The 18,104-nt window shown below is 38.8% G+C and overlaps 1 protein-coding gene across 3 annotated transcripts in view; it reads right to left on the bottom strand.

Moving 5' to 3' along the window:
- Positions 1–18,104, bottom strand: part of cadm1b (cell adhesion molecule 1b) — a 140,385-nt gene that overhangs the window by 19,365 nt on the left and 102,916 nt on the right. For all 3 annotated transcript variants that reach the window (XM_053320093.1, XM_053320094.1, XM_053320092.1), the window contains exons 3-8: positions 17,897–18,043; positions 11,082–11,234; positions 9,564–9,701; positions 5,101–5,259; positions 3,613–3,709; positions 3,125–3,297 (exon numbers count right to left, since the gene is read on the bottom strand). In XM_053320093.1, coding sequence (XP_053176068.1) covers positions 3,125–3,297; positions 3,613–3,709; positions 5,101–5,259; positions 9,564–9,701; positions 11,082–11,234; positions 17,897–18,043 — 867 coding nt within the window. The remainder of the gene's footprint in view (positions 1–3,124; positions 3,298–3,612; positions 3,710–5,100; positions 5,260–9,563; positions 9,702–11,081; positions 11,235–17,896; positions 18,044–18,104) is intronic.

The following is an 18,104-nucleotide window of genomic DNA, read 5'->3' as shown; positions in this document are numbered from 1 at the left end:
ATAAAAGATGAAGTCCTTCTTGCAAAACTTCAAACAGTTGTCTCCTGCTGTCCCCCCCCTTGGGGATTCAAGTGCAAAGATGCCTGGTGCACTTTTAAACAGTTGAGTTGTTTGCAAAAAAAAGTTTAAACTTTCAGAGATTATATGTGATTGTAGCTGAGTGAATTCAGTAGCAGTAGCCTCCCTTATTTTATGTATCAGTCAATTTGTTTTTATTTGTACATTTATTTATTTTCTGTTGGCTTAATTTTATGTTTTATGAAATTGATTGTTTTGGATTTTGATGTGTTGAAAATCAGTATGCCATCTCTGACAATCATGTTCTAAAATCACCATCATCATCCCAGTCCTGAAAAGAAGCCCAGTCACTTGTCTGCATGACTACAGGCCAGTTGCACTCCAAACATAATGAAGTGCTTTGTGAAAGTGGTTCTGGCCTACATCCAGAGTAATACACCTGAGTCTCTGGACCCCCTGCAGTGTGCATACCACCCCAACAAATCCACTGGGGACACTATCTCTGTAGCTCTGCACATACAGTAGCCCTCTTCCACCTGGAAAACAAAAGATGCTTACATCAGAATGCTATTCATCGATTACAGCTCAGTCCTCCCCCACAAACACCGTGGCCTTAATCCCACAATCTATGACTGGCTGTTGGATTTCCTCACTGGCAGAGTTGGAAATCGAACCTCAAACTGTGTGATGATGAACAATGGCACCCCACAAGGATGCATACTCAGCCCAATGCTTTACCCTACACAGACAAGACTGCAGTGACTCATACAAGGACAATACTATCTTAAAATTTGCTGACGACACCACAGTCATTGGTCTGATCTGGAGGTGACGAAACGGCATACAGGAGACCAAAAAAGATAAGACCAAGGAGATGATAGTGGGCATGAGGAAAGAGAGAAGACCTCATCAATCCCTGACAATCCGTTGTGAGTCGGAGGTGTAGAGGGTCAGCAGCTTTAAATTCCTGGGTGTCCATATCAGTGGACCTCCACCCAGCTGGTCAAGAAAGCAAAAACAGCAGCTTTCCTTTCGAAGAAGACTGAGGGAATTCAGCATGTAACCGAGGATTCTTCAGCTTCTTCAGTTGCAACATAGAGAGCATCTTCACCAGCTGCATCCCTGTGTGGTACTGGAACCGCAGTGCCTTTGACCACAAATGCCTGCAGAGAGTGGTAAAGACTGCTGAGCGGATCATCAGGGTGCTCCTACCATCTCTGCGGGACATCTACCACTGGAGTGTCCAAAGAAGAGCTTGCAGCATCATCAAAGACTCCATTCAACCCCAACAGAGGTTTCACACTTATGCTCTCTGGCAGGAGGTACAAAAGTGTGAAATGCAGGACCTCTAGGCTGAGGGACAGCTTTTATTCTCAGGCCATCAGACTCATCAACAGATCCAATCTATTGCCCCTGCCTCCACCCTAACCCACCTCCCCATACAATAAGCTTCACTCTGCCCTGTCCCCCACCTCACCCCCTCCTCTCTCCTCTTAATATTATATATATTTTCTTTTATTTTTATATCTTTCGTTTTCTGTACCTTGTGTTTAAAAATTAAAAAAGGCATTCAGAGTGGAAGAATGTCATTGCACAGGGGAACTTTTTTTTAACTGTGCAGATGACAATAAATGCTTTGACTTGTCTTGATGTTTTGGTATAAAAGAAGAAGAAGCTTCAGTGAGGAGAGGTTCAAAACAAGGGGAACAAACTGTCTGCGACATTTAAAGTCTAGTCCAGGGAGAGATGGTCCCCCTATTGCCCTTTACTGTTCGTCTGCAGAACACATTAAAATTCCACCCACTTCAATATCAGTCAACAGAACCAAAGTCCATCTTCACTGTGGAAATATGAAGTCAAATTCCAGCTATGAGACAAAATGTTTATAGGCAATTGACAAATTGCGTTTTTTTTTTTTTTGGTTTAAAGATCCTAACTGAATGTATTTTAGGACATACAAATTCTCTGTTCAGAATGATAAATTATGTCTGACATGTTTTTTTCTGTACTGTAAATATTCAGTTACTTGATTAACAATCCTTAACATTATATCTTCTCTTCCTCCATTCACTGAATGATTAATGTATGATAATGCAAATATTGTTTATGTCAAAAGTTTAAATGCTGGACACAACATGTCTCCTACCTTACTAAGAACTCCATGGTCAAACAACAAAGTGATTTACAGAGAAATTTGAAAAAAATAAACAGGTATATACCTTTCACAGATTAAATGAAAACAATCAGGAAGTCATAATAGTAATTAAGAAGACCCAAATGCTGTAGTGAAAGGATGGGTTTTAAGACACAGTATAGTGGGAATAGATTGGGAAGATTTAACAATGATGGGTAAACTGTTTCACAGTCTGGAACAGTAGTAATGGAAAAGGCCTGATAACACCAGAGTCCACTGGAACTGGCTAAAGGTCACACCAAAACACATTCTTAGATTTGTCAGTAGTATGGACTTTGAGTGAATGGAATAATATGAACATCCTTCAGGTCTACAATTTTACTGTACTTGCCAATATAGGCTGTTTTTATCCACACATTCTCAAATTTGTCAGCAGTATGGACTGTGAGTGAATGGGAGAATCTGACCACAGGCTTCTCCTGGGTCTGCTATTTGATCATACTTGCTAAGACAATCTGTTTTCATCCTACAGGCTCCAAACTCAAAAATATAAATATATAAAATCCCACTTTCATGGGTTTCTCACAGGCTAGTCCAAAGTCAACAACAACTTTATACATTACTTTCTAGTAGGTACGGTTCAAATTCATCATGCGTTAATAGTACAGTGGCAGCTCAAATCTTAAAGATAAATTTGGAGCTCTGTGGATTTGTCAAATGCAGCTATCTTCTGTGATTTTAAGCTCCCTGTTACTCTCAATAATGGCTTACAACCATATGTTTGAAATGTGATTCTGTTTGTTGCACGAATGCTGTAAATCCTTATCACTCCAATACAATCCCCCGACTGCCAAAGCTACTGTAGGCAGTTAAGTCTATAAACCTTTCTGTATCAGCAATACAGACTGTCTCTTGGTGTAAAAGAGTGATGGAGGCATTTGAGCATCAAGTGCAATGAGGCGTAATGCATACCATGAACATAGAGGGTGTAGTCATCGTAGGCTTCTCCCACAGCATTGGTAGCCACACAGCGATAGGTGCCGTTGTAAGACTTGTTGAGGTTCTCAATGTAGAGATCAGCGCCGGTGACCACAGCGTGAGGCGGCACATCCTCGTCTACTCTCAGCCAGTTGATCTGATGGGGGCTGTAGAACATAAATACCACACACATCACTCAGGAGCTGTCTATCCATGCTAGAAATCTGAAATAAAGGTCAAAGCTGGGAATGTCTGAGGAGGGCCATTGGTAAGGCCCTGTCTAATGATGTATTTTATATAGCATGCTAACAACTGGTAACATTTAAATGGTACAATGAAATGTAAAGGTTAAGGGGGTGATCTGACTGGCAGAACATGTACATAGACAATGATCTACATATACAGTAGAGAATCTGAAACTGAACAGACATTTTCATTGTGTTTTGAGGTTTAGAAGTGCGGTCACCTATGTGTGTACTCACTGTGGTTTTCCTTCTGCAATACATGTCAAATCTAGATTGTCACCCTCTCTTGGTAATCCTTCAGGATATGTCACCACGATCTTTACTTCTGGTTTATCTGGAAATAAAAAAAGATGGATACTGACAATACTTACAACAAGAAATCCTTTTTTTCGTCATACCTACAACTAAAACTAAAATTATTATTGCACTTAACAGCCAAGCGCTTGGAGAAACAGACTTGTAAATGAAAGCAACACAGCCAAGAGTGAAACATGGAGGAGGATAAAATGATTATCCTATGTGCTCTGTCGAGACCCAGTCTACAGTACCTTACAGCAAAATGATTTTTCCCCTTATCAGTGCTAGCCAAAGATTACCAAAATGTCAAGCGGTTCCAGTCAAGCTTTCTCTTTTTCCTTGAAAGGTCAGACAAAACAGTTGTCTACCTGGAAAAAAAAGAATATTCTAGACAGACTACAAAGGGGTACCTTTCTTTGATGTTTAACAGTGCATAGCAGCATGTATTACCTCTTCAATCAAACCACCATTTAAAGAATGCCAAAACATCATTTGACACCTGAGCAAAAAAATGTTTTTATCCGCTTGTGGTGACTGTATCTCATGGGACAAGACACCTCTAGGCTGTAAGATTTGAATGCCAGGGTTTCATGATCTATAGATAAGTATCAAAACAAAACATGTAGTGCATCGATGATATGGTGGTCAGACCAGACTGAGCTATACGTAGGCCTCCCAGCAATTATAGTAGCCCCACAAATAAACAACCAGGCAGCTGACAGAAAAAATCCTGTCTATTGATCTGGACTGTTCCAAAAGCACCCCCATTTGCCACAGCAACCTTAAATGCACTGTACTCATCAGGGAAATATATATTTAGCCAAATAAATTAATATAATCAATATTTTTACATTACAGTGGATTAAGTCATTACTTGTAGAGGTCGCTCGTAGCCATAAACCTCAGGTGAATTAGCACACGACTCTGGTTTCCCTTAGCTCTATGGCGCATGCTTTACATGCTTTTTTTATTTCAATGTTGTCAATGTCAGGCCAACAAGTCTACTAATGTTGTAGTTACAACTCTCATTAGTGTAATTTTTTGCAGCAGACGTTCTACTAGTCAGTCACTAAAGATGCAGCTTTTTGTAGGCAATATGAAATGTGAGCAGTGGAGTATCTGTTATTCTGGACTATGGTTTTTCAGTAAATATTAGGAGGTTTGTTGACTGTCTAAGGGTCTATCATCCCATTACCAGTCCTTAACTTTTTGTGTGTAGTACCGTTCAATTGTCAGAAGTGTGTGTAGTAGGCATATAACACTTGAAATTTAGTGCGTATAGCCTTGTTGATTCATGTTTTCACCAAAAATGTCACACCCACCAAAACATGGTCAAGCCCCAAATAAGTGAGAAAAAATGTTTAGTGAGGCCTACGAGGTCTTGGCTCTACTTCTAGGCTTGAAAAAGAACAGTTTTAGGTCACTCACACATCACTTCTAAATGTCTTTGAGCCAGGAGGTCCTTTGCAGCTGGGTGGTCAATGATGCAGTCCACTGGTACTCCATCATCCTCTTTGGTGACAGAAAATCTTACTCGGCTGGTGACAGTAAACATCCTGTCATACGTCTCCTCAACTGTTGTCTCACCTAAAAAATAAAAAACATCACAGACATTAGAGGGAAAAGTTAACAGCTAAAAAAACAAATCTCAGATCCTGCAGCAGCACAACCAGCACTGACCATAATGAGCAAATAGTCATAGCTATTAAGAGCACATTACCTGTCAAAGTTGAGTGCTTTCAAATGGCATTTACATTTAATTTACGATTCAGTGATGTGGCGCCTGAACGAGACTTTAGAGGATTCAGACAGGCCTAAGGCCTTCTATTCTGACAAGAGCAGCAAGGAGCGGCTGGGTCATATCAGCCTGATTATGAATGCCTCTGCATCTTGAGAGCTGAGCATTGTTGGGGCTAACCCTGCAGTAATCTGCTGCCCACTAGGCCCTAGGCTGTCAGAGGGGCATTCATTTAGAGAGCATTACAATGCCACAGGGGCATCGCATTAGCAGCAGTGCTGAGTGTGATGGTTTACTCGCACTTAATGAAGTGAGGAAATAATTACAGCCCCACTCTGACCTGCAGCACACTTCCATTTCAGCCTTGTCACAGGGGAGCCCGGCTGGACTCAGGGAGGGCAAAACACTGTTGTTCCACAGTTGATGATCACCAATACACACATATGGCCTCTTGATGGATATTAACCCCAAGTAACACACACCCACCCACCCAAGACCTGCCTACATAAAATTTAAAGTAGTGGGATTGGTAAGTGGTCAATGCGCTTGAGGGTATTAAAATTGACCAACGGTGGTGAAAGAACAGGTTGTTTGAAAAGCACACAGACCGTTAAAAAGGAGTAAGCACTGTACAAAACAACAGTAACATAACATAACGATTAAAAGTATGATAGTGTGATGAAACCAAATAAAAAGCTGCCTTTCAGTCTGACAAAGTGATCATCTTGTTACAGAATTAATCAGATGGTAAACAACAGTTTATTTATTAATGTTCAAATTCTGTGAAACCAAAGATGAGCAAGTTTGCAGTTATGGATTTGTTTGTTCCCTGCAAGCTATTAACTGTAGTGTAGCATTTAAGTGATTTGATTTCACTCTAAAAATCACTGCATGTATTGATGGTAAGTATAGCAAATCAGCACCAAAAATTAAGTTAAACTAGAGCACAATGAGTGGCCGTAACACCTTCTCCATCATCAAATAAAAACAGAAGTGAATCTCTATTCTAAAGGCCAAACAGCAGCACTATAACACCTTTTTAAGGTCAACAAGGACATTTCATAGCACATCTGGCTTATAATTAGATGATGTGCAATATAAATGGGAGGGTGTGGTGATTAGTCATTGTCTCCTCTCAACCAGTTGTAATCAATGTCTCACACTGTTTGAAGAATGATGCCAATCAGAGTGGTGCTTTACTTAAAAGACTCATACATTTCTGCCTTTTCAAAATAGAAAAATAATATTGTTGCCTGGGTAACTTCAAAGTAGCGCAGAGCCAACAGAGCAGGGGTAGGCAGTACGGTTGAAATCATTATCTTAATATTAATATGGATCACAGCATAAAAAGCAGAGAAAATCACACATAAAATAATCAAATACATAATCAAACAGATAGTACATGATAGCAAATATATTTGTCAAACAGGAACTTTAATCACAGTTCTCCCAGAATCATACATTTGAAAGACGAAAATTTGTAGAGTGATAGTATGAGATTGTATGATCATATTAACACGAGTTCACTGAAATTCAATAAATGATGGTTTGAATAATTGCCCTGCCCTACCATGCAGCTCTGAAGCCAAAGGCAAATTACATGTTTTTTAAAGTCTAATTTACATTTGAGTTATCAAAAGTCCAGTCATGCATAATGACTGACTATCTAGAACTACTCTCTGTTGTTGTTGGCTACATTAAAATTTGTATAAAAGAAATAAAAAATTAAAAAATATCTCTAGAAATGTGTGATGACACCATCACTGCTGATGAAAAAACAGGACTGATCTTTGGTCTATTTTCAGTGTAATATCAAAGAGCCTATTTGTCTGCATGAAAGTCCCTTGTCAATGCAAAATACCAAACAGACAGGCAAAACACATTTCAAGGTCAGGAAAAAAGCATAGCTTCCTCTGGTCTTAGAACTGGCATGAAAAAAAAGATCTGTAAATCTGACATCTAGTATCAATTATTTTTGGTGATGATTCTTCTTACAAAATAATTTTAATATGAAAAACTCTTTAGAAACTTCTGAGACTTCTGACTCAAGTTTTGAAGATCAGACTCGTACAGAGTCATAATCGCTGTACAAGGCCGACCAATGCTTGTCAATTAGATGAGGAAAACAACTGCTGATCAGGTCGTGGAGAGGACTCAAATTTGAATGCAGAGGAGATTTGAGTGTTGCAGCAGAGATGTCAAATCAAACGCTCTTGTGAGCATCAACCACTGATCAATCCCAGCGCAATCAAGCATAACCTCTTGTCAGGGTGACACTGTCCTTAGTCAGCTCCTCACCCAAGTGTGTTGCCTTCCAACACACTTGAGGGCTGATCAGGCTGTGATCATGTGCCTCAAAAGAATATTGCTATAGCTGTGGCTTAAGCATTAGTGTACCCTGCAATTCAGATAATATAGATGCTAATTAATCAATTAAGAAACAATAATGTCACATTATCATCAAATCATCAAACTTTAATATTACTTTTAAAAGATTGATTGATATATTTGTAACAAAAGCAGCTCTTATAAAACATTCTGAACTCAAGGTTCAATGAATTGCATTTTTCCATGCTTCTTAATGCAAATGGAACTCCCTGCCAAGCAAGTATTAAAAGACAAATGTAAAAGTCTACTAACTCTTCCCATTTCTGAAGAAGTCTTCTGTGTGCACTTTCATATGACCCCATACAAACACATCATTCAAATGCAGCTGGTTGATTTAAAATAATCTCTCATCATACTTGAGAAACAGTTGCAGACGAGCCAGGCTCCACTACATTTAAATAATCTTGCAGCTGTCATTTATGCTAACAAGCATTTCGCCACCTTGTGTGTTGAGTCTCTCAGGCCAGAGCCCATCAGTGCTGTACCTGCCAGCATGATAAGTGGTTTCAAAACCAATTCCGTCAATTTGGAAGTGTGTTTAAATTAGCCAGCAGATTTCTTTCTTTCCATTATGGCTGTCTTTCCTGTACACAGACGTAAGACAAACATGATCACAGAGATTCCATAAAACTTGTATGATGTGAGCCTTTTAATCTCTATACACGCAAGAGTTAATGAATTGTTTAACACTTCCATAATGAACCATGATTTGTGTTTCCTGGGGTACGGGAGGACGTGACTCTGTGGCTCTCTTTATGTATCCACTGCCACTATGGATTAGCCCTGCTTAGCATGTCAATGGCATTTCGCTGATCTAACCATCCTGTTGTCTCTCCCTCCTCTACACAGGACTCAACAACTCATAAACAGAAATTGACTTCGACTCCTGTAGGGAACACTGGAGGCACAGATGGCATTTAGCTTCAGATTCGCTCTTGTCTAAATATTTCATCTCTCAACAAGCCAAATGAATCCTCTCCATTCTAGTACATATATAATTTGACAACAAGCCCAGAGATATCCACTCTGTGTAAATACAATATGACTAAAAATGAATATCCCCCCCCTTGCTGTACAATAGGTACATAATGAATAACTGATGGTCCTTAATAAAAACTGAGAGGCAATAATGATTTTTCACCACCCCAGATTATATGACCCTCTCTGCAGAACCCGACAAAAGATTAGATGTGCTGAAATGAAGAATGAAATGTGTACATATGAGTTCATAGCCATTTTAACCATGTATAGATGGTTTCACATAAATAGGACAGTTTTCCACTTTAACAACAGAATTTCACCAGGAGTCAAGGTCTAAATGTTCAAAGTAAATATTTACAGTAAGCAACCTCAAATCTGAAATGAAAATTACAGTATGGAAGAGCCTTTCAGGCAAATGTTTTGTAAGATTTATGAGAAGCATAACATGAGGCTGGATCGCAGCTCTCACACCAGTGAATGCAAAGTTTGATCATTACATGTTGTTGCTGAGCAAGCAGCCCAGGCATATGGACAAGGGATTTTGCACAAGGATAAAAAAATAAAGAAATAATGCACCTCCTTCCTCCAGCTATATATGCCAGGCATGATTATCCTCCATACTTTCTATACATGTCAGTCAACATAATCAGTACAACACACATTAATGTTTTAGAGAACTACATTTTGTTCACAGAGAAAGCGCCTCCAGAGACCTAGAGTTGTAGGGAAGTAGACAGGCCTGGAGAGTGTGAAGCAAACTGGGGGAGGCTGTTATTCTACTGACCTGTCAGTTCTTCCTCCCCTTTCATCCATCTGATGGAGGCAGCTGGCTTGCTGCCCATGGCTGTGCAGGTGAGCTCCGTCTCGTTCCCCTCGCTGACCACATCCTCATGGCTCTCGATGATTGGGCTTCCTGGTGGGACTGAGAGACACCAGCATGGCAACATATCACATTTATACACACACTTATCCAATAGGCCTCAAAGAAGAAACACCTGCATTAAATTATTTGTTAAATGGCACATGTAACTTTTTGTATTCACCTATTGTCTCATATTTACGTTTCTCTATCTAAATTAAAAAATGGGTGAGATGTGTCATCCAACATATTAAGAGATGGTTTATTTTACCTTAAGTTATGATGCCTTGATCTTAATGAATTCAGAGATTGAATGTTACCAAAATCAACTAAAATAGACATCAAAAATTAAAATAAGCCTTAAATGTTGGCCATATCAGTGCAATGTTCATCATGGCTTGCCAGTTTATTGAGATTATTTTTGGCATCTCATTCACTCTGACACTATTACTGACACTTAATGTGTCTGTATCTATTTGTTTGCTGATTTCCAACAGCAGCACTTGAAGTGCTGTGGTGTGAAAATCCTCTTTTACTCTTTTGTATTTTCGTGAATGAAACTTGCCCACAGAGCCTTCTATTGCAATATGGGGGCATTGATTATGCTAATGATCACATCTCATTAATGCACACCTTCTCATGAACAGGTGGCTGAAAAGAGGGATTTGCGAACAGGTTGTGCAGTTACAGTTAAAGAGTTTGCTGAATCCCACTTGGAACACAAAAAAGTAAGACATTTTCAATAAGATTCAAAAAATGTTCTTGTATGAAGCCCAGTATTATGCTTTGCATACTGTGAGTGGCAAAACATAGCTGCATTCAGTCAGAGTAGGACAAGGCACAGTTGTCCCTCATCGTTTGCACTAGTCATCACAGGAAACTTGCTGAACTCACTTGAAAGCAAGAAGTCAGTGGGGTGTTTTATTTCAAGCACTCTTCAATGCAACCCTTGGTTCAGAAATTCTGAAGCTAGGTTTCAATTGTACAACTAGAGTAATTACTTTAAAGTGCTTTTAATTCCTTTCAATCTCCCAGGATATCTGCATGTATAATAAAGCTTAACTGGAGTAATTTCACTCCAAAGCATCAAAGTGTGGCACAGCTGACTCTCAATAGGGAATCGTTTGGAGAAGCCAAGTCAACATTCACTGGGATTCACAGAGTCAACACAGCTGCCAAAACCAACGCGGTCTGAGCCATCAGTTTCAGCATCTGCTCCTTTTCGTTATGCTGTTGAGCACGGCGAGAGCCTAATTGGCTGACATTTTGTTTCAGTTGTTAAAGATAACAGGATCAAATATTACTATTATATCATATTCACGATCTATAACAGAGCAAAATACAATAAGTGTGTATGAGTGTGTGTATGTGTGTGTGTGTGAGGAGGGGTGTGACCACATGTGTGTATTATGTGATCTTCACACATGAAATTCTCACACCTACCCAGGACAGTGATGTCTGCGTAGGCTTCCTGAGGAGGATCCGTGTAGAGCTGGCACACATAGCGTCCCTCATCGGAGAGTGACACATTGGACAGAGACACCCGCAGTTCGTTGTCAGAGAAATTCACCAGCTGGAACCGGCTGTCCTTCAGAGCTGTGGGGATAGATGTGAGACAGAGACAGTGAGGATATAGAGTACAGGGACACAAACGTGAGACACGGAGTGAGAAGAGGGAAAGGGATGGGGGTCGGGGAGCGGTAAGTGGAGAGGGGTGAGAATGAGAGAGGGGATGGAGGAAGACAAAGGAGAAAATGAGACAGATGAAGGGGAAGGAGAGAGCAGAGGAAGAGCGCTGCCCTTTTGTGGGCTTTCTCCTTAATTGAGTAAAAGAAAAGAGTTTCAAAATGATTCATACAAGTTGATTCATAAAGTAGCTTTACAGTCCACGGAGCACTCGCAAAGACAGGAAAGTGTGAAGAGTGCTCATGAGGACCCCTAACAAGCTAGGAACTCTTAAAATGGGCTGTTGCTGGTCATGGATGAATGCATCACACTCTCATATTCCAGAAAAAGGAGACGCATTCAAACATACATAATGAATTAAATCACAGCGCAGAGGTGGAGAGGGGTGGAGGCCTAAAACTCTAAATCAAAATTAGCCAAGAATCTGTATACTAATGCCAATAGGGCTTGGCTGAATTTTATTTTAATGTCATCAAACTAGGTTAGCCATCTTCACACTGCTTTTCATTTGAGTCAGCCCTCATCCCTGAGCACTCTTTTACATAAACAGCTTTAGCTGATTTGATTGGGAGCCCCTTTGATGTTTTGACCTGCCTTCTTTATCAAGTCCTCTCTGCATCTGTCGAGCTAACAAACTCTATTCAGCCCGTTTAAAGCCCGGGGAGTTTGTTATTCCCTTCAGGCTTTACACTTAGCATCATGATCATTACCCAAGGTCTTGGGGCAGTGTCAACATGAAATCTCATCCCCAATATAATTTGAGAGCTCTTTGGAAGTCTCTCCTCAAAGGGAAACAATGACACTGATGCACTTTGAGAGTCACAGCACCTGCTTGGGAGGGAAATCCTTCACTTCCCGAGGCACTGTATGTAGTTTAAACAAGGCAGTTTCATAACTGCCTACCCAGGAATATGTTATATTCATTGGTTAGTGTTTGGGAATGTTCAACATCGCTATACATATTTGGACTGCAACTAATAGTTATGGTCATAATCATTAATGTGCTTATTACTTTCTTTATTAATAGTTTGGTCAATACAACATCAGAAAATTAGAAAGATAACTGTTAGAATGTCTTGTGTAATTCAAGGTGCAAGGTGACATATTCAACTTGCTGATGAATTCCACAGGTATTCACTTTGTTCTCATATAAGAATACCAAAAACAGATAGTAGTCTGATTTAAGCTGCATCTGGTTAATTTTTGATATTTCTGCTTTAAAATGGACTTACAAGATACATAGATGATTTAAAATGGTACGGAGACAGAAGTGTATTTTGCCATATTTAGATTTCTTTTTTAATTTTAAAGAGTATATAGACATGAAGTGAAAACTTATGTTTTCACAGTGAAACCTGTTGGCTTTGAAATCCATTGGACTCAATGCAAATGGCATGAACATTGACTTTTTTCACGAGGTAAATTTTAACATGCACCTTTTAAAGGCCCTGAAAATATATTTTCCTAATCAACTTCTTACTATGGTCAATACATACATATACAGAATACTTTAGTTAGAACAGATTTTCTTATTTTATAGAGGTGATTTTTCAATTTGTTCTTGTTTTTACTTGCTAGTTTCACAGGTTTGAAAATGTGTATATAAGATGGGATGTGTGAATATCCAATCACAATTGTTAATCAAATCTGATCAAACAACATCGACACAGTCCTGATGCATTAGCAGTTTTTAAACTCCTTACTTTAAGGATGTTGAACTGATTGTTTCTTAATGAGTCATGACTGTTTAATGTTAGAGAACAGAGAAATAATTAAGACTGAAAAAGGGTTTCCAGGGATAGACTTTTGTAAAAATTTCACTTTTAACATCATGATAATACAAACCCAGACAACTCTTGAAGACGGCTGCAGTGCATAAATATTGGTGTGATATTGCATCACCATCCAAGTCCACCTTCTCTGATAAAAGCAAATTTTTCCCATTCCATATGACATCTCCAAATTGCATGTCATTTTACATATATATCTAGACGAATAAATGGCTCATCCTAACAAGATTCGCTGTGCCTCTGCCTATGAGATAATTCGTCTTTATTTGCTGCAACAGAAATGTATTTATTTACCCTTCATTGGTACTGTAAAGCCACTATGGCCTTGGTATTTGTGTGGGTATCTGTTTCTGTGCCGGTTCACTTCTAGCTGGTTCTCTTGTAGCTCCTGGTGTGTCTCTATGCTGCTGCTGTGTACTTCCTTGTATACAAAGATCTGCCACTGTGTAGAGCGGCCCTGTTGACAGGTAACAATGCCACTGGCTGAGGGGGGTCCCCACAGAACCAGCAATCCTTCAGGAACAGAGCCTAGAATAGCGCTGCCATGGGGTTCACTAGACCCCATTATGAGGAACACAAACACACAGCGGCAGCTGCCCAATAACAGTCTAGCAACCTGTCAGAAATTTGACATAAATTCAGATCTAATTGCAGATAAACAAAACCTTTTATGTTTTGTAATTGACATGGCACTGCATTGACTTAAGCAGAGAAAATGACATGTTTACAAGCCCACGTGGAGCAGCTCAATAAAGAGTGAAGAGGAAAAGGTTGTCTTAACCTCGTGGAAAGATTTCTTTGACAGTGCAGAGCTAATATTGATTGTTACCTAGATATAACAGCTAATTATTCATTGTTGCTTTTATAAACTGAAATGATCCTCAGCCTCTATCTACTCCTTGGTGTCAGAATAAATATTTTTTTAAGATGTAGAGCACAACATGACCTATGCTTTATATCAATACATTCTTTTCTGCCATATTCTCAGGCAGCTTTGGGTATTTTGTACAAATATGACAAAGATGTGTACTCAAACTCCCCTGATGCTCTTCGCAAGTGAGAAAATGGAACACACATCTCGCTACCTCAACTTGTGAAATAACAGCTGGGAAGCAATATAAACTGAAATGAAGGGTGTTTCTCGTTCACCTTGAATCTTGGCTCAGATCCCAGATACAAACAAGTAAAAAAAAGCAGAGACAAAAACTTGGTTCAAAGTAGAAGTAGCCCATATGCTCATGCATAATCATAATGTTCAATATCCTAATCTAAGAGATTATCGTGAAATCGAACAGTGACAAGGACACAAAAGTATTCCCATTATGGTAGCAATGAGAATGATCTATATTAATCTTGCCACAATCTGAGCTTAATGACTTGTGTTAAAGAGGCAAAAAGTCAAGGACAGATGGAATCATGTTTGCACACATGATCTAACTCAAAACTAAAGCTGATCTTGTAGTGATATGTGATACCTTCAATGTGACGTTAAAAAGCAGAAAAATGCCTTTAGTAACCAGAGCCTTGAAATGTGAAACCAACACAAAACCACATATCTACGAAATATACAATGGTTATTCATTTATTTATATATTTTATTTGTTGGTTTATTTAACTGGGACACTGCACATTAATAAATATTGCTGTAAATGCACAAGATTTATACCTTATACTACACTATGGGCCTGATTTACTAAGATCCCAAATAGTGGGTACTAAATTGCGTGCACGGTGCAATAGATTGCACGTTTCGTTTACGTGCGTTTTGCGGGTGATCTACTAAGAATAACTGTGTAAATGAAAACAGGTGCAACAGGGTGGAGACAGCAGTATTTAAATGAGGGTTTTGCGTGTCTGAATGGACGCAAAAAAAACGCAAAACAAAATGTGATCAGGTTCTAGTGGAAAAGGTTAACAAATATATTGAGTTACAAAAACAAATATTACCAGAAAAAACGACATATGGGAGATTATTATAACACAGGTGGAAAAACTCCATCCTGTGCGTATTCTGTCATTGTGCCTCCGTCTCCTCCTCTCCACAGTAACAGAAGTCATGTGAGCGCAGTGCTCAGCCGGTTAATACCTGTCCTTCAAAGGTATTATTTATAGACGCAGTTAGTTCAGAAAAATTACCTTCAGGTTTGGTAAATCACAATGCGCGAGCTAAATAACATATTTGCATTCTCTCCTCCCTGTATTTTGTGCACTGGGGTTGAAATGCCTCATATTACATATTCATTATGACAAATGTACTAAATGGACAGCCATATTATCTTGCACGTTAGTAGATCAGCTTGCACATTTCTTGCGGGTGATGTCAAGTTTGCAAACGTTTTAACACATGCAGGCCTTTAGTAAATCAGGCCCTATGAGTTATTATTTAAAACATGCAACAAAGAGGCTCATAATTCAAGACAAGCAAAACAATAATTTGAGGGATATTAATGTTAGTAGAAATATGGGCTAAATAAGACCACATTATGCTGCATTGTTAGACACTAACTCATGCAAAGCAGAAACAACTACATAAAAAGCATGCACAGTATATAAAATAAATAAAACTACACAATCAAGGCAAGACCATAATAAGACATGAATGCAGGTACATAAGGGCAGACTGGCGATAGCAAGATAGCAACAGGTGATAGCAGACAGCAAGATAAATTCAGCACAGACAGACTGAGGACAGTAAGGTGCAATTGAGTTGTAGTGCTGGCAGAGCTGAGTGCTAATTAGTCTTGTGATACCAGACAATCATAGATCTCCTCCTACTGAAGTCTGGGGATTTCTAAATGCACAGCAGTTGCTTGAACAGCGACAAGAATGACTGTTAATAAACCATGCATGTGACCACCTAGTATGAAGGGCCACATTAAAGACTTAAAACATGGAAGATTGTTCTCAGTGTCTAGAACGTTTAGAGACTGACCCGTGAGTCTAAGTATTAATTCACCTTTTTTTTTTTTTTTTAAATTAGCTCTAAATAAACCGTATGTGTCCAGTTTTCTAATAGTTGCTGCCAATATACTTGTTGTTCTTATACTGACAAACTATCTTAGTGGAGGAAAAATCAAGCCCTGATATTTTTTTAGGTTTTAGAGTAGTGATGGGAAATGAACACGCAATCTTAGCTACCTCAGTTGGCATGCAATCTCAAATCAACTTAAAATTGGTAAGAACAAATTTGACCTGTATACAGACCTTTTTCACCTGAGTCTTGAAAGAAAGTTTGGAATCTATCAGAACTCTGAAGTACTTACATTCAGACACAGCCTGTCTCATCTCCCCTAGTACAATAACACCTGGCTCGACACCAGGACTGTTTGTCTTGAAAATATGTACACTGTTTTTGACATATTGAGTTGAAAAAACAGCTGTGATTTAACCATGCTGTTACATAAACCAATGAGTTTTATGATTTAGCAACTTGTGTCATACTGTTACCATTTACATAAATTACAGTGTCATCTGTGTATAGTCGGATGTTGGTGTCAGGACATACAGATGGAAAATCATTGATATATAATGTAAATATAGCAATGAACCCAGGATATATCCACATGGTGCACCTGTGGCTATACCAAGGGCATTTGATTGATGCTTCAGTACTCGTACTATAGTACTGAGATCGGTTTAAGAAATTTAAGTGGATCTGAAGGAAAATTTAAGCTAGACCATTTAGACATGAGAATTCTATGACTAACAGTGTGGTGACAGCTCTTCTTGTGTAACACAAATTCACATAGTCTGAAATGCAAACATGTTGTGGAAACAGTCATGTGAGGAGTATGCTCTTCAACAAACAAACTGGATTTTGAGGTGCTACGAGAGCTCTGTCATTTCTATAAGCTTTTCCTGTCAAAAATTAAAGGATAGGTTGACAGTTTTCAAGTGTGTCTTAAAACAATAGTCAGGTGCCCAGGTGCTGTAATCATTCTTCCTTTTCATACTAACTATTAAAAATGTCCCTCCAAATGCACTGACAATGTTAGTGATGAGTGACAAAATGATGGGGGACAAAATTACAGTCCTTGATTTGAGCAAACGTGTTTAAAACTGTATCTGAAGATAATTTGAGGGTTCAGCTGTTCCACAGTTGTAGTCTTTTTAGTATGAAATTTCCTCATTGTGTCTCAACAGAGTGTTTTCCTGTTCAGCTGCAGTGGAAGGACTATAACAAAATGAGTGAATTTGGCACCAAAACAACAGTAACTTGAAAGATGTTGACTTGATTTGGCGAATTTTGATTGAAGCTTCATATTAATTTCAAATAAACTTTTAAATATTTTTGCACAGAAGGAGGGCTGTTGATTTTATTCCCCATTACTTAAATTCTAAGTACATTATGAAGGGATCTTCTTATGGTCATTATGAACAGAAAGAATGATTACAGCAATGAAAAATGTGTTAATATTCATTTGGACATCTGTCTTTTGTCTTAGGACAGACTTGATTTTACTTTTTATTAATCACTTATTGTTATAGTTGTTTTGTCTGACCAAGTATACTTATATACACATACATATGTGTGTGTGTATGTATACATACACACACACACACACACACACACACTTATTTATGAATTCCACTTAAAAGGTAAGGAAAAGATATATATTTTTCATCACACTTAAGTCATGCTACTTACCATACATTACCATCCTTCCATTTACAGTGGAAAAACATATTTCATTACATTTCATTCATACAACATTATTTGCATTTTAAGACATTGTGATTACTTCATGATACCAACATTGTGCCTGAGGCACAAGCACTTACGTCTAACATCTTTGAAGTAGATGGTCTGTCTGTTGGGGTTGAGCAGCTGAATGACAGAGTCATCGTTGTTCTTCACTCTGCAGCTGATGGTGGCCATTTCCCCCTCAATCACTGACACATTGTCAGTCGCCAGGTTCTGATCTTCAACTTCACAAAACAGACAAATACAGAAGGAAAAATGAAATAAAAAATGGGAGACAAACACTCC

The sequence above is a fragment of the Scomber japonicus genome, chromosome 6, assembly GCF_027409825.1.
Source record: "Scomber japonicus isolate fScoJap1 chromosome 6, fScoJap1.pri, whole genome shotgun sequence".
Taxonomy (NCBI): domain Eukaryota; kingdom Metazoa; phylum Chordata; class Actinopteri; order Scombriformes; family Scombridae; genus Scomber; species Scomber japonicus.
The sequence above is the reverse complement of the archived record's forward strand: the minus strand, read 5'-3'. Positions and strand labels throughout refer to the sequence as shown.